General features: G+C 42.2%; 1 protein-coding gene across 2 annotated transcripts in view; it reads right to left on the reverse strand.

Annotated features, from left to right (window-relative positions):
• Window positions 1-520: 520 nt before the first annotated feature.
• The window catches only part of UNC5D (unc-5 netrin receptor D), a 628812-nt gene continuing 612063 nt past the window's right edge, over window positions 521-17269 (reverse strand). For both annotated transcript variants that reach the window (XM_068971067.1, XM_068971066.1), the window contains 2 exons: window positions 14824-15002; window positions 521-725 (listed from right to left, as the gene is read on the reverse strand). In XM_068971067.1, the coding sequence (XP_068827168.1) occupies window positions 521-725; window positions 14824-15002 (384 nt within the window). The remainder of the gene's footprint in view (window positions 726-14823; window positions 15003-17269) is intronic.

Below are 17269 nucleotides of genomic sequence, written 5' to 3' on the forward strand. Positions count from 1 at the left end.
CTTCTTGACACTGTTGAAGTCTACAAATGAGTTGGCAACCCTGCTTCACTTCTAAAAGCCAGTTTACTCTGATTGCCAACATCTCCCATGCCAGTTGGTTAGAAAACTCTTGACAGTCTGGTACCAGCATCAGCCGGTCCTTTGGGGGTGCATCATTAAAAATCTGTTTCAAAACATGCACTGATTTAATCTCTGCTTCCCAGCTTTGTTACAGCTCATCTTTCCCCACAGTTATCTCACTTTATCCTTGTCACTCCAAATCTAAGCAGTCCCTCAAGTGTGAACCCAAGTATGGATTCAGAGGAGACTGTAGAACCGCCTTATGTTTAAGAGAGCTAGTACTTTTCCCTACCAAGATATTTTACTTATATCAAATTCAGTGTCTTCAATCGGGGATGTTGACTGATTATAAATGAAGGCTGAACTCCCCAGTGCCACTGGGCAGAAAGCTGCCTCTTTCTTTCCCATTGAAAGCAAATGTCCCAAAGCTGGCCGTCACTCTCTCAGGAGAGGAAGTGGGCTAGAGTCCGTTTTGCCTGCTGTAGTTGAAGTCGGCTTCATCAAGCTGGGATTCCGCGATGTTCGAGAGTTTCGTGTGTGTCCTTCCAATCTCTTCAAGGGCACAGGCCAGGGAGTCAAGGTCACCATCGTGCTGATGACGAGCTTCCCACAGGTTCAAAATGACAGCAGACGGGCTACTTTGTGTAGCAAAATAAGACAAATTCCTAGACAGAATTGAAGAAACAAAATGACAAGGCAAAAATAAACAGAAATAAAGAAACATATACAATCGTTATAAGGGAATTAGAAATGAACTGTAAGAGCTATTATTTTACTAAAGAGCTCCATTAAAGTAGACCTGGGGATGGTCTAGTTTGCATCAGATCACTCAACTGAAACTGTGCTTTGGAGGGCTTCCAATTACCTTCTTATCCTGTAAGTGTCTTCTTGGTCCTCACCTTCCTTGAGTTGTGTGTGTGTGTGTGAGCGTGTTTCTCTCTTGAACACCCTCTTAAAAAGCTCTGTTCCACTAACTTATGTGATGATATAACTCCTATTATTTTTTTCCAAAATATCCGACACTTCTTTATGCCTCCCACAGTGATTATACGGGCTGTCAAGATTTTATCTGTGATTCCTCGGGCTCATGTACCAAATGGACTAGTTATCAACTCCAGTGGACAGTGTCTAAATCGGCACCTCCTGTCTTCTAGGTTAATGTGAGCTAGTGAAACATTTCTAAATGACCGAGGGACTGCTCCAATTAGGTATCAGTCTTCCTCCACAGACTCAGTGCATCAGGAGTCAGTATAATCTCCACGCCTCCTACTGGCCCCCATTCTAGTAACAAATATTCTACCCATTAAAAAAGGAATCAAAAAAGCAAAAAAGCATCCCAGTAACTACAGCTATTCTTCTAATCTCTCACACTAGGACATTTATTTTTGAGTCTTCTCTTTCTGACAAACTCAGCAGCTTCATTATTTATGCTCTATTGAATTTACAGTTGAATCGCAGCAAACGCCTTCCAGCTCGTTAGAGCTCCAAACTCTCTAATATCTCCTGTTTGTTCTTCAGTCATCAGGTATCTATCTGTTTTCACTGCCTGCCTTGGTCTGGCCTCATCCTAGCTATGGCTATATATGTATTTTCCCTCCATATTCTTTTTTTCCTTTGAGCCATTAACGCTGACTGAGGTAATGCTTTTCTCCTTGCCTTCATCCAGTGAATTCTGTTGCTAGGAAATGCCCACTTTCCCTCTTTCCCCTCTGTTTATGAACATCCTACACTCTTATAAGGCCCGGATTGTGCTGGGTTGGCCAGAAGGTTCATTCAGGTTTTTCAGTAACATCTTATAGACAATTCTCATCTCTTTGCTCAACATGACTTATTATTTTTCTCTTTATGCTTCTGCTTACATTTTCATGTGAGTAAAATTCATATATATATATATGTATACATGCATATGCATATGTATATATTCCATGTTTGTGAGCTCTGCCTTCTCACTGTGATTGCAGACACTTGGAAGGGCCATAGCTAATCATTTTCTGATTCTGCAACAACACTGATCGTAATACTGTGACAGGTATTTATTCAATATCTATCGACTGAGTAATTGATTGCTTGGAGCTTGTTTCAGATGATACGAGATTTTCAGTGAAAACAAATGATAACCTTTTGGACAATAACTTTGCTACGATGAAGACTGAGACCACACAGAGGATTAAAGGTCACAGGTTTTCAGAGGTACTTTTACAGCAGGGATAGAAATGTCATGGTAGAATTCTGATGAATTGAAAAGATTTCCCAAAGTCAACAAAGATTTGCCTGTCTTGAAGGTGGTATGACTTTCGATCATCAGACTCAGCATGTAATCACAAAGTAGACTCCTAGAGCCAAGAGCAGTTGAAAGAGGAGACAAGTTTTTAAGGGCTCATTATTTATAAGCAATGCATGAACAGTAATTTTGAGTGAATAAAGTTCTATTTTGTTCAAAAGTCTGAAGAGACTACTTAAAGCTAGTTGGTTGCCAAATAGCATAAATATCAGGGTACGACAGACACTTTCCAATACATCTGAATCTTAGTTTGAGAGAGGGAGAAGCCCAGGCTAAAAAATAATTCTACTTGCTTTTCCTTTTATCTTCTCTTTCCTTCCTTCTTGCTCCCACTGCCCTCCCCTCATAGGTGGCCCTGGAATCCAGTATAGTTATTTCTACACTACTAGAAATAGCAAAGCAAATATTGTTTCTGTAGTTGAAGGGATCCTGGTTCCTTTTACTCAAAACATTGCTTTGAATGCTGCCACTTCCTCCTACCTGTAGGGAGCTGTTTGTGGGGAAAGGCGCTATATCTCCAGGTCTATACATAAATGGGCACATCCCACCCAGTGTTCAAGCAGATTACAAACTGGAGAAATAGCTGAAAAAGAGGCAAAAACTGAGAGGTGTGACTGGATTCTAGGTGGGCTGTGTACTAATTTGTATCTATGTAATTTGAGAATAATGGCGACTGACACACATTTGTGACATGGGGGAAATAATTCTGTATGCTCTCCAATGTCATTTCAAAGGAAGACAAATGCTGGCAAGCACCACAAAAAGAAGTACAAATTTCTCATATTATTGAGGGTTTATATTTTGTATTTGCTACTGATGAATAATGGACTCAGGTCTGGGGGAGTGACTGGAATCCTCGTGATCCTATTAACCCCACAGCTACCCATTATTCTACACCATGGGTGACAAACTATTTCTTTAAAGGCCCACAGAGGAAATATTTTTAACGTAGGGACCACATCTGGTCTCTACAACAGCTACTCAACTTTGCCATGGCAGTGGGAAAGTAGCCATTGGCAGTGTGTAAGTGAAAGGGTGTGACTGTGTTCCAATTAATATTTATAGAGACACTGAAATTTGAATGTCACAGTTTTCACATATCACACCATATCATTCTTGCATATTCTCCTGAAACCATTCTAGCTCTGGGGCTAGAAAAGCAGGTGTTGGGCCAGATTTGGCCTGTAGGTCATGGTGCCGATGACGTCCCATGTTTTGTCTTTTAACTCAAACTAGACTTCCAGATGTAGTAGCCATTTGAGAGAAGATGAAACTGACTATTCATCTGGTGCTGAAAATAAGCCCTTGACGGTTGAAGTTGCTGAGGTCCCTGAGCTACATGCCCTGTTCCAACCACTCTGAGATCTTTATCCTTTGTAACTGCTGGGGGAGCTTTGACGTTTGACATGAGAAGATGATCTGGGCATGAAATGTAAAAACAAAACTTTAGGAGAGGCAGAAGAAAATATGTTTTGGAGGTTGGGATTAATCCTTGTCCCAACAAACCATTCAGAATATTCATAGATGCTGCTGTGGTGCGAAGCTGTTACAAGCACACCTGCCTGGAGGAAGAACAGCAAGGCTGCAGGATGAGTCTTGTCAGGCCCTGGGTTCTTAGAAGCCCTGCACATGCCCCCATGTGCAGACTAGGCACCCAGGGCTACAGGAAGCTAAATGATCAAAGAGGCAGAAATAGAACTCTCCCTTGGCACGGATCTCTGAACATATTGTAGCAAGTTAAATGTGCTCCCCAAAGCATGTTTCAGATTGACGCTCTCAATTTATACAAGTACACTCGGCAATACACACAAATCTCAAATTCCACTTAATTATAGTAGATACATGTAGCAGCATATCAGCCTTATTAAAAATGATTCAGTCAGCTTTGGGATAAACAGACATCCTATTAAACTATACTTACCTGTCTACCCCAGGATAATTAATAGACAAAAGACCCTAGAGTGCTACAGCTATAGGCCAGGAGGCCCTAACCTCTGAGATTTGATGCCCGATGATCTGAGATGGAGCTGATGCAATAATAATAGAAATAAAGCGCACAATAAATGTAATGCACTTGAATTTCCCTGAAACCATCCCCTGCCTCCTGTCCCCAATCCATGGAAAAATGATCTTCCATGAAACTGGTCTCTGGTGCCAAAAAGACTGGGGACATACAGACTATTTCTCAAAGATAGCTGGATTATTTTACTGCTTAAGTGTTTGTTGCTCAGTTGTGTCCAACTCTTCACGACCCCATGGATTATAGTCCACCAGGCTCCTCTGTCCATGGGATTTCCCAGGCAAGAATACTGGAGTGGGTTGCCATCTCCTTCTCCAGGGGATAATCCCGACCCAGGGATGGAACTCAGTTCTCCTGCATTGCAGGCAAATTCTTTACCATCTGAGCCACTAGGGAAACCCCACTTTACTACTTACATGTGTGCAAATGTTTTATGATATTTTTGAAAATGGGTATACCATATATCCATTTGGTTATCTTCCTACTTCCCTTTTGAAATTATTTTGTTCCCAATCTGTGTGACCCATTTCTCTTCATAATAATGCTGGTACATTTGAACACTGGCAGGTAAATGCAAACATGATTCAGGAAATGCTGCTAATACTAGAAAATAGAATTCATAGCAATAGTTGATTTCCTGAGTGTCTTTGTTTTTCTTTTTTTTGGAAATGAAAAAGGAACATTTGGCAAAAACAGACATCTTGAAATTCAGGTGGATGACTCCAACAAAACAATTTTTTCCTTTCTCTTTGAAAAATGTTTAGAAGTCAGTGTTTATTATGCTGGTCTTAGATGCTTCAAATTGTTACTTTTTCATGCAGTGAATCTTTTGTCATAGGCTTTTCAAATTCTGATCGACTAAGATAATTCTGAAAAATAGCAGCCATGAAATTAAAAGACGCTTAGTCCTTGGAAGAAAAGTTATGACCAACCTAGATAGTATATTCAAAAGCAGAGACATTACTTTGCCAACTAAGGTCCGTCTAGTCAAGGCTATGGTTTTTCCTGTGGTCATGTATGGATGTGAGAGCTGGACTGTGAAGAAGGCTGAGCGCCGAAGAACTGATACTTTTGAACTGTGGTGTTGGAGAAGACTATTGAGGGTCCTTTGGACTGCAAGGAGATCCAACCAGTCCATTCTGAAGGAGATCAACCCTGGGATTTCTTTGGAAGGAATGATGCTAAAGCTGAAGCTCCAGTACTTTGGCCACCTCATGTGAAGAGTTGACTCATTGGAAAAGACTCTGATGCTGGGAGGGGTTAGGGGCAGGAGAAGAAGGGGACGACAGAGGATGAGATGGCTGGATGGCATCACTGACTCGATGGACGTGAGTCTGAGTGAACTCCGGGAGATGGTGATGGACAGGGAAGCCTGGTGTGCTGCGATTCATGGGGTCGCAAAGAGTCGGACACGACTGAGCGACTGAACTGAACTGAAAGATGCTGCATATTGTGTGAAAGTGAAAGTTGTTCAGTCATATCTGACTCTTTGCAACCCATGGACTATGTAGTCCATGGAATTCTCCAGGCCAGAATACTGGAGTGGGCACCCTTTGCCTTCTCCAGGGGATCTTTCCAACCCAGGGATCGAACCCAGGTCCCCCGCATTGCAGGTAGATTCTTTACCAGCTGAGCCACAAGGGAAGCCCAAGAATACTGGAGTGGGTAGTCTATCCCTTCTGAGTGGATCTTCCTGATTCAGGAATCCTGGGTCTCCTGCATTGCAGGTGGATTCTTAACCGAATGAGCTATCAGGGAAGCCCTGCATACTGTATAGATAAGATTATCTACTCTAAATCTTAGGAATTTACTTTAGAATCACCCTTTGTCTTCAATTCTTTTGTTCTAAATCCTGTAGACTCAATGACCTCATCTTTTCCTTTGGAAGGCTCACTGAAAGAAGCCAGATAAACCATAAAAAGTACATGCTAAGACACCTAGATAGATTTATCCATGTACATTCATTAAGTAGTAATAGTTTATTTAATTTTGTTTTGTTGCCCCTACAAGCTTTCTATTCACCTGAGCTCCTGAGGAGATGTTTTATTACTATGGTTAATTTCATCTTCCTGAGTCTTCCTTACCCTGTTGTCCCTCATCCCCAATTAAAATTCCATTCTTTATGTGGAAGCCAGGGCAGAATTGAGAACATAAATCGTTAGCAATTTCACTAGTTAGACACAGGCCAGCTTATAATGGTGTATATGGGTCAACCACCAAATTTTAATATACAATCTCAGTTTTCAAAATGCAGCCTCAGACTAATGACCATGTTAGTTGGAAATTAGGTTAGATTTGAGAATTTTTGGAAATAATTACTGTGCTTCCTGTTCCCATTTTTGGGTACAGAGAGGAGGAGAGAACTGAGGATCTAATGATAAAACTCTGCCATTTACTGTTGCAACCCAGGGCTCGTTTTATGAAAAGGCAAAGTGTCTAGGTGTGAAGCGAAAGATACCAGCCTTTCTTTAGTACTTGAAAGAAGTATTCAAATACAAACATCTTAGGGAATAGTAACATCTAAATCCTCAGTCAGTTAACAGAAAGATCAGATAACAGTAATGGAGGAGGCGCAGGTCTGAGGCCCTGTGTGAGCCCTGGGGACATACAGGCAGAAAGAGCTACCCAGGGCACGTGTGTCCTTAAAGCTGGAGTCTGCCTGTCTTAGCATCTTAGTTCTATCTTGACTATGTGTGACCTATAAGGGACTGCCTTTCATTCTGAATTCCAGATAACAAAGCCTCTATTTCAGTGGCTCAAGAGCCTTGCTACCAGGGGGTTGATATGCCTATTTGAAAGCTGCAAGCTCTTCTTCGTAACTAATGGTGAGAATGAATGAATCTAGCAGGGGACCACATCTGAGCTGCAGCCTCACATCTTTTAGCACGGAAGATGCCTTATCACAATACTTTCTGCAATACTTTCATGCAGAATTTAGGGGGTCACTCAACACTTCCAAGTAGCAGGGAACCACTTGCACCTGTAACACTGAGGCAACAAATTTGTTTATATTCTATAAACCATTGCCATTTATACCTATGTCCACTTTTTCTAAAAAATAGCTTCTTTCTGAATAGTTTGGCAGCATACAAAGTGAAAACTAAGTTAAGCTGCCTATAATAAATTGGGAGACATCATTATGAGAATGGTGTGTAATCCTACTGTATAGTAGCAAACAGGGAATTGAAACATAGTCATAATGAAAAAAAATATTAATATCCCTGCTATCATCCTAATTGTCTCATTTAATGAAAACCTCTTATGTGACCAAAAACAATCTCCATATGGTTCTTTAAATGCAAATAGAAGAGAGAAACCATTTATACTGAATAACAGTAATTGGACACAGCATAAGCATTTGCTCAATTCATCAAGCTTTCATCCCCAGATTTCATCCTCACTGGCCACTCAAACAGCAGAGCAGCTTTTACGATAAACCAAGTCTGATTCACTTCCTAAAGAATAGGCAAAAGATGCTCATCATCATATCACCTCTGCCTCTCCACCCCCCCCCCAATGCCCCCCTCTATCCCCGTGCCTTCACATGAAAGGAAGCTGGTGTGGGGAACCCAAGAGGAAAACATAAAGGCAGTTGAAAACATGCTGAGTTCCACTCTGTTGTGCCCTAAGGGTGGTGCATTAATTATCTGGGGCCAATTAATCTGGCAATAAATATTAATAGTTCTTCCTTTTGCTTATTCCATTATCTGGCTCCTGAAAGGGACTAGCAAGGATTCTTCCTTCTTTAGAAAATGGATTTAAGCCTTGGAGCCTTCAGGACCCCCAGTGAGCTGCCAAAAGGAATAAAGCCAGTTGTAGACTCTGTTTTCAGCTCTCCAGCTTCATTCATTATAAGCCTCTGACAATTTCTCATATTTGGCAGTGAATGGCAGTGAAAACTGCAAAAGCAAATCTCAAATTTCTTTGAATGGGGATATAGCATGGAAAAATACGTCTCATTTAACGTTCTTCTTCAATAACACTGAGATATTTTCAAGAATCCTGAGGATAGAGGAGAAAGACCACTATTTGTTCCAAGATAAAAGACCATGGTATTAATCCTGCAGGGGGAAAGGGAGAAACAGTGACACTTTTCCATTTGAAAAATACTCAATGTGTTTAAATAAATCTTCACACATACAGAAAAGAAATAGTTAAGTACTTTATTAAAGGATTATTTAATGAATTAGTGAAATCCTCCCCATAATTTCATTTTCTCCAATTATGAAGACAGTCAAATCCAGGGATTCTGACTTTGTAAGCATTTGTACTACTGCTTGAGATGAACCCACGAAGAGAATGATTTCCACTATAAAGGGGCTTGGGCATGTCCATCTTTTCTGAAAATTACATTAACTTAAGGGATAGGGCTTCCCTGGTGGCTCAATGGTACAGAACCCACCTGCCAATGCAGGCGACGTGGGTTCAATCCCTGGGTCGGGAAGATCCCCTGGAGAAGGGAATGGCAACCCACTCCAGTATTATTGCCTAGAAGGACCCATGAACAGGGGAGCCTGGTGGGCCATAGTCCCTGGTGTTACAAAAGAGTCAGACATGACTTACTGACTAAAGAAAGAAGGGAAACTTAGTCCTTCAAAGACCAGTGCAAACTCACCCCTTGCATAAAAGGAATAGAACGCCCCTGTCACCACTCCTGCAGCTTAGAGTGGGAGCACCACTTTGGTTCTCTGCTGCTGCTGCTAAGTCGCTTCAGTCGTGTCTGACTCTGTGAGACCCCATCCCTGGGATCCTCCAGGCAAGAACACTGGAGTGGGTTGCCATTTCCTTCTCCAATGCATAAAAGTGAAAGTGAAGTTGCTCAGTTGTGTCCGATTCTTTGCGACCCCATCGACTGCAGCCTATCAGGCTCCTCCGTCCATGGGATTTTCCCGGCTGGAAAATCTGGAGTGGGGTGCCGTTGCCTTCTCCGTTGGTTCTCTGGGAGGGGCAAAAACAGCTTCTCTCGCATACTGCCTTTAGGAGAAAAACCTGCCACTTACAAACTGTATATATGGTTTGTTCATGGCTAAACTGGCCCCAGGCTGTTTTCAGATTCGTATTAGTAGGCAGTTTCATGAGTCATTACCTTAACTGGGATGAAGCCTGAACACCCACCACTTGGCTGTGTTGGGTCTCTCTGGCTTCACACTGAGGGCTCTTCAAATTTAGACTCGGCAAACTCGGCAAAGGTCTATTGGGCCAGAACCAGAAAATGTGATTTGAGGTTTATTATACTTTGCCTCCAAGGACCTGCGTCATGAATTCTATCTTCCCATGTATTAATTTACCTTAGAGTTATGAGGATTGCTTTTTTTTTTTTGAAATGGCAGCCTCGCACTGTCTTTATTATTTAAAGGTTAAGGATGTGTTTTCTAACCGCTAGCCTGCAAAACCCAGACAGTTTCATTTGGTGTAATCCTAGCAAATCCCCACAGAAGAGTGAAAATAAAGTCTCACGGGTCCTTGAGTGACCATACTTGGTAGTCCGCTGTGAAGCAGGCATTCTGTATATATTTTGTAATCACTTTCTCTTTTCTCCTCCTCTTTCCTTTACCCCCCAAAGAAAGCTGGCACTGGGCCTGTTCCACTTTTAGTGAATTCTCAAGTTATTCAGAGATAGATTAATAAGCTGTCTTGTGACATTCCTCTGTCCTTCCCCACTGCCCTCTGGCCATTTCACTGCTCCTGTGCATCCAATTAACAGGGTGGGTAGAGGGAATAAAAGGATGTGACCTCAACGTGAGAAGATTCTGCTTCTCATTAGAGGTCCGGTTAAAAGATCTGGTGGAAAAACAAGTTATCATAGCACCACTGATCAGCCATGAGGCTTGAGACATGTCATTTGCTTGCAGTTTCTACACCATCATCTAAAAACATTAACATCCAAAGTACAACTGAACACACAGCTGACCGATGACTAATACCTTTCTCCAGCAGTACTTCAAAGAAGTATACTATTATGAGAAACTCTTAATAAAGTGTAATTTATCTACTCCATTTCATCTTGGAATCCTTTCTTCCATTCTGGCTGCTTCCCTTCTCCTCACCCTTTTGTATCTCATGCACTTTATCCAGCATCTGTTCCCATAGCAACTTGGTCACGCTGCTGTGTTTTCACAAGGATTTCTGGAATATGATCATCATGAAGTCTTAAAGAAGAATGACCTAATAGTAGAATTTCAGCTACTGAGGGGAAAGACAGGAATCTTCCATAATAATAGCCAAATTCTCTTTTGAGACCAACTTTCAAAATCCTTTGATGCTTATTCATATCAATTCTATTAGGCAAGATTTTAAGGTCAAGTATACTATCCAAGGGCTTCCCTGGTAGCTCAGCTGGTAAAGAACCTGCCTGCAGTGCAGGAGACCCTGGTTCAATTCCTGGGTTGGGAAAATTCCCTGGAGAAATGCATGGCAACCCACTCCAGCATTCTTGCCTGGAAAATCCTCACGGACAGAGGAGCCTGGTGGGTTACAGTCCATGGGGTTGCAAAGAGTCAGACGTGACTGAACGACCAAGCACAGCACAGCATACTATCCAAAGAGAAAGATCGTGTCATTCATTCAGGGCAAATTTCTTGATTCTCCCAGAAGTAGAAAGTACGATGGAGAAGGCAATGGCAACCCACTCCAGCATTCTTGCCTGGAAAATCCCATGGACGGAGGAGCCTGGTAGGCTGCAGTCCATGGGGTCGCTAAGAGTCGGCATGACTGAGCGACTTCACTTTCACTTTTCACTTTCATGCATTAGAGAAGGAAATGGCAACCCATTCCAGTGTTCTTGCCTGGAGAATCCCAGGGATGGTGGAGCCTGGTTGGCTGCCGTCTATGGGGTCACACAGAGTTGAACACGACTGAAGTGACTTAGCAGTAGCAGCAGCAGCAGAAAGTACTATCTAGGTATATCTAACTGTAATTTTTAAAAGTATCATACAAATACAAAATGCTATGGAAATTTAAATATGGGTGAGTACTTCTAGCTGAAGCAGTTAGTTTCTGATATTACTTAGTTTAGTTCTCAGCAAAGGTCCCTACCCTCTACTCCTATGTGATCAATTCTTTATTAGTCCCACCCACCTACCAATCAGCTGTGGCCAAGAGCACTTAAGTGGAGAATTATTGCAGCTGGATTTGTAGAATAAAAGTGCAATCTCGGCTCTGAAAATGCAGTAAGTATGGACTCTGAGTAACAGTTTGCTCACAGAATCTGTAATTGCAGCTGTTAACTATGACATTCTTTGCTGGGCTGTGTGGCTTATTTATCGTGATCCATATGCCAGGCAAGTTGCAAGGCCACCTGTGTTGCCTTACAGCATGCCCCCCGCCCCAACCCCCCGACATGTCTCACAGTCTAAGCCTTTAACTTACTCGTTCATGTATCTTCTTTCCGATTCAGATCTAAGTAGGCACTTGTTTGAAAAAAAGGCAAATTATCATCAGTGACATTTGCATTTACCAAAAGGAGGAGAATGTTTTCACTGGCAACATGAAAACAGCCACTGTTTCTCTCCACTCCGTTTGAAATGCTTCCTTTATGGTTTGAGGGCTGTTGCTGTACTAACTTTTCACTTTTGGAAATTGAAAGGAAGGGGAGAGTCAGGTAAAGATGCTGTCACAAGACAGAGGTAGGTGAATTCCCTAACAGAAGAGTGACTCTTGGGATGATCTTTTGTGATACCAGGGTTGATGAAATCTTAAGCTACAGAACAGCTTTCTTACCCAATGATATTGGCCTGTCGACAATGTCAGATTTCTGTGTTTTAACACACATTAATGATCACACTAGCAACTGATGATTATGTAATGTAATAAGGACTCTATTATTTGTAACCCTAAGAGAGCAAGATCAGTGATTTCAGATTATGCAACAAGAAGTTTTAACAAATTACATCTGAAAATATCCTTCACCTGTTACATGTTTCTTCCCATGCTGGAGAAGATATATATGTGTGTATGTATACATGTGTATATACATGTGTGCATATTTGTATACACATGTACACATATATACATATACACACACACACATATATATAGATATACACACACGCACTTTCATATATATATTCAGGCTTCCCTGGAGGCTCAGATGGTGGTAAAGAATCCACCTGCAATGCAGAAGACCTGGTTTTGATCCCTGGGTAGGGAAGATCCCCTGGAGAAGGAAATGGCAACCCACTCCAGTATTCCTGCCTAGAGAATTCTATGGAGACAGGAGCCTGGTGTGTTATATCTTCTGTGGGGTTGCAAAGAGTTGGACATGACTGAGTGACTAACATTTACTTACTAAAATTGACTGAAAATGGAGATTTTCTTGAAACTATGGTAGAAACTTTCCAGAGTAGGTTATTTGAATTTTGGATGTTAAGGACATTTCGGCTTTCCTAGAGAAAGGGTTTTCAAGGCGAAACAGAAGCAAACAAAAACAAACTGGCACACCAAATGTTCTTGTGTTTTGACCTGACATTAGAGGGGACAGCGTGCCCCTGTGTAGCTGTTACTGCTCATTATAGCCGAGACAGAAAAGGATGTCCACGTTAAGTCTCCCAGTTTGAGATGCATTTTCCCTGCTGTATAAGGTCTGAAATTGATGACTTTGGAGGCAGTCCTTGTAGTTCTCATGTGTTTACTCTTAAGTAGAGAAAAAAAATGAACAAGGCAGGGACATGCACACGCTCATTTAGCAAATTAATGACAGCATCCATGGGCATGTTCATATTTTGTGGCAATTATTTTCTTGTAAATGGTAAATTAAAAATCATAAACTCTTATTGCCAGAATGGATTAGAGAGTTAATGTAGTTTGAATACTATGAATTGCATCTGTAGAAAAAGTATTATAGGGGTGGTCAGTGATGTGTCGGGGGCAGACTTATATGAGCTGTAGAACCAGGATTGCTGTACAGAGCTTTTGAGTGCCTGCCCAAAGTTCATTTTTTTTTTTTTTAAGACCATATTCTATTCTCTGGGTAAGTTTTTCATTCTTGTCCCCACACTGATCAGAAAGTGAAACTGTCATAGTCACGGTGTTCATGAGTTATACATGACACATCTCACCCTTTATCAAAGCTGCTGGGAAAAATTCAACCTAATTTTTTCCCTCCTGTACACGCATACATTTTTGTATTCTCTCATTTTCAATATCTGCCTTTTCAAGAATGTGTTCTTCTCAGGCCTGTCTCTGTCAATTCCGTTTTCTCTTGATTTTCCTCTCTGACTGCTCTCTAGTTGGCCCCTGCATTCTTGGATTCTGGATCCCTTTGAAACAGGGAATGGCCCTCTATCCTTTCTTGGCAGACATCTACCTGCCTTGCAGAGAAGAGAGAGGCAGGTAAGATGTCTGTAAAAACAGAGAACAAAAAATGGAAATGACAGAGTAGGCCAAACAGTAAGAAAAATAAGGCTTTGTCTCCAGAGTGGAGTGGGGGAGGGACACAAAGGGAAGGGAAAGCAAGTGGCGCTGGCAAAACTTGTTCTCTTTTCATTCTGGGCGTGCGAGGTGGGTAAGGCGACAGGGTATGCGATTCGTCAGTGCCTTTTCCCTGCCATTCCTCAAGCTGAGCCCAACGCTGCCTCCTCATCAGTGCTGCTCTGAATAGACTCACCCCTGCTTTTTCTCCTCAAAGACAGTCCCTTAATGAATCTCTCTAGTTTACTTTCAACTCAACCACAACATTAGCCCAGTAACAACTAATGGCTGGTTTAAGCAGCAGACTCACAGGTGGGGCCCACGTAATCTTTTGCCTATTTTAAATCCCTCTGCCTTCAGACCTGGGAAGTATCATCTCAAACTTCCTTTTTTGTATTCAGGCACCCAGTTCTTCAGGCTGAGCATATCCTTTGTTATTGCTTAGTTGCTAAGTCATGCCTGACTCTTTTGCAATCCATGGACGCAGCCTGCCAGGTTCCTCTGTCCATGGGATTTCCCAGACAAGAATACTGGAGTGGATTGCCATTTCCTTCTCCAGGAGATCTTCCTGACCCCAGTGACTGAACTCAGGTCTCCTGCATTGGCAGGCAGATTCTTTACCACTGGGCCTCCAGGAAAGCCTGAGCATATCCTTACTAGGGGTTAAATAATGCTTAAGGTTACCCTAGTAGGGAGAGGAGGTGTGAGAAACTTGCTTCTTGGTTTCAAGACTCTGAGCTCCCTCACCAGTACCAAGATGACACAGTCTAAACCCCCATTACGGCAGCCCAGTTAGCAAACTTGTAGATGGGATCAGGACCAAAGTAAGACTTTCCCGTGACATCCCCAAAGGTGGAGTGTGGTGGCAGGAAAGGTCACACACACTTGTCATATTTTTGCTCTTCTCCCACTTCCTTGGCCAAACGTCACATGAAATATGGCCAGAGGAATCCATGCAGATATCAGGGCCTGGAAACTACATGGATCTACCCAACCCATTCTATTTTTCAAGTTCGTTTAGTAAAATCCTCTTTTAGCAGTTGCCCCCAGTTACCTGTTGATGCTGTTTTTCTGTGCTAACATCTGCCAGTCCTTGCCTTTGGCATTGGGGGTGTCAAACGTAGCACAAATCCGCTGTCTGATGGAGTAGGGGATTTTGAAGGCTTTGGGGCCAGTCTGTGCAGGAAAAGTGCTGTCCTCTTGTGCAAAGAAAGTGATGGTCTCTCTTTCACTCTATAAACAAAACAAAGAACACAGGATCAGAGCTAAGTAGCAGCATTGCTAATCAACACTCTTGCTATTTTGAGAAAAGCAGTGTTAACACATATGCAAAAAATGCTTGCCCGTGATGGAGTCTATGAAATACATGGACAAGCTCTCTCTCTTCTAACATAGTAAATAACGTCTCTAGTAGCTTAGTAAATTGTCAACTGGAGATTTACAGCAGGCTCTTCCACTCAGGGGAGTCACAACCTTCAGCTTCCTATATCCAAGGAGGTCTCAGCTGAGAATATCATTAGATTTTTAAAAATATTCTCAATGCAAGAAAAAAAAATCTAGAATCAGTCGGAAGAAGGTACCCGGTGACAGATTTCACTTCATTGTAAGGAGACCTTCTGAAAGTCAGAGCTGATCAGAGAATGGGCTGATCATAGGAGCTGGCTGGGAAGCCACATGTCAGGAAAGCTACAAGGGGGAACTGATTGTATGTTGATCATTTTCAAGTTTGTGTTTCTCCCAATCCTAACATGTGATTCTATAGTAAATATTTTGGTCTTGTTTCAGAATGAAATTGCTTTGGTAAAATAGGAGGCAGCCATGAGTCAGTGATGAGATGTGCATTAGCTGGTGGAGTGGTCCAGGCTGGAGAGCTGCTTGCTGGAATGCCCACTCTTCTGACTTAGAGCTGTCCAGTGAGGATTTGTTATTTCAGTGCATCATGGCAGTTAGTTCATCATATCCAATGTGAAATTACACATCTATCCATCACGTTGGAACAGTTGCTGAAAGTTTCATATGGACTCACATAATTTTAAGGCCTGAAGAGTATTTTGAATCACTCCTATGATTATGATGGATTATAAGGCAACAGGAATTCTTCAGATATGACTAACATCCCCAATCAGTTGATTATGAATTGACTAAGAGATTTTGCTGAGTGGACTTGACCTAATCAAGTAGCCCTTAAGAGAGAAAAGATACAGCTCTTATCTGCAAGTATCTCTCCTGGTGGCTTGGAAGAAAGCAAACAGCCATGCTGTGAACTGCCTATGGTTGGGAGCTGGGGCTGGGGATATGTGGCTAGGACCTGAGAGTGTTCCCTAGGAGCTGTGAGTGAACCCTGTCTAACAGCCAGTAAGAAAAAGGGGACTTCAGTCCTACAGCCCAAAGGACCTGAATTTGTCAACAACCCTAATAAACATAGAAAAAACCCTCTGAGCTCTAGATGAGAATATGTTCCCACCACCACCTTGACCTCAGCCTTGTGAGATCCTGATCAGAGAAACCAGTTAGGCCATGCCTAGACTTCTGCCCTACAAAAAAGCTGGGGCAATAAATGGGTGTTTTTTTCTGATAAATGTGTGGTAATTTGTTATGCAACAAAAGAAAACCAATACAAAGGGAAATTAAAACACAAATCTGAGGTTGGGTTAAGGGACTAGTTCAGTTCAGTCGCTCAGTCGTGTCCGACTCTTTGCGACCCCATGAACCGCAGCACGCCAGGCCTCCCTGTCCATCACCAACCCCCGGAGTTCACTCAGACTCACGTCCATTGAGTCAGTGATGCCTTCCAGCCATCTCATCCTCTTTCGTCCCCTTCTCCTCCCAGCCCCAATCCCTCCCAGCATCGGAGTCTTTTCCAGTGAGTCAACTCTTGGCATGAGGTGGCCAAAGTACTGGAGTTTCAGCTTTAGCATCATTCCTTCCAAAGAAATCCCAGGGCTGATCTCCTTCAGAATGGACTGGTTGGATCTCCTTGCAGTCCAAGGGACTCTCAAGAGTCTTCTCCAACACCACAGTTCAAAAGCATCAATTCTTCAGAGCTCAGCCTTCTTCACAGTCCAACTCTCACATCCATACATGACCACAGGAAAAACCATAGCCTTGACTAGACGGACCTTAGTCGGCAAAGTAATGTCTCTGCTTTTGAACATAGTATCTAGGTTGGTCATAACTTTTCTTCCAAGGAGTAAGTGTCTTTTAACTTCTGTTTAAACCCCAAGAAACTCTCCTTTGCATTAGGAACTTGTCAACTTGTGCTGACCTTTCATGCCCTTCCTGAACTGCCCCGTGACCTTCGCCTGATGCTTTTTCTGAAACTTACACATCTTCCTACTGTGGACATCACAGCCACAGTAGCACTTCTCTGCTAGTGTCCAGGCTCACACAGCTATATGACTTCAGGCTTGGTGAGTTTTATATCTTCAAAAATCTGTTAACTGAGGAAACTTGTTCATGCAAAGGTCTTATTAAAGAATTATATATATATATATATATAT

The sequence above is a fragment of the Capricornis sumatraensis genome, chromosome 4 (genome assembly GCF_032405125.1).
Source record: "Capricornis sumatraensis isolate serow.1 chromosome 4, serow.2, whole genome shotgun sequence".
Taxonomy (NCBI): domain Eukaryota; kingdom Metazoa; phylum Chordata; class Mammalia; order Artiodactyla; family Bovidae; genus Capricornis; species Capricornis sumatraensis.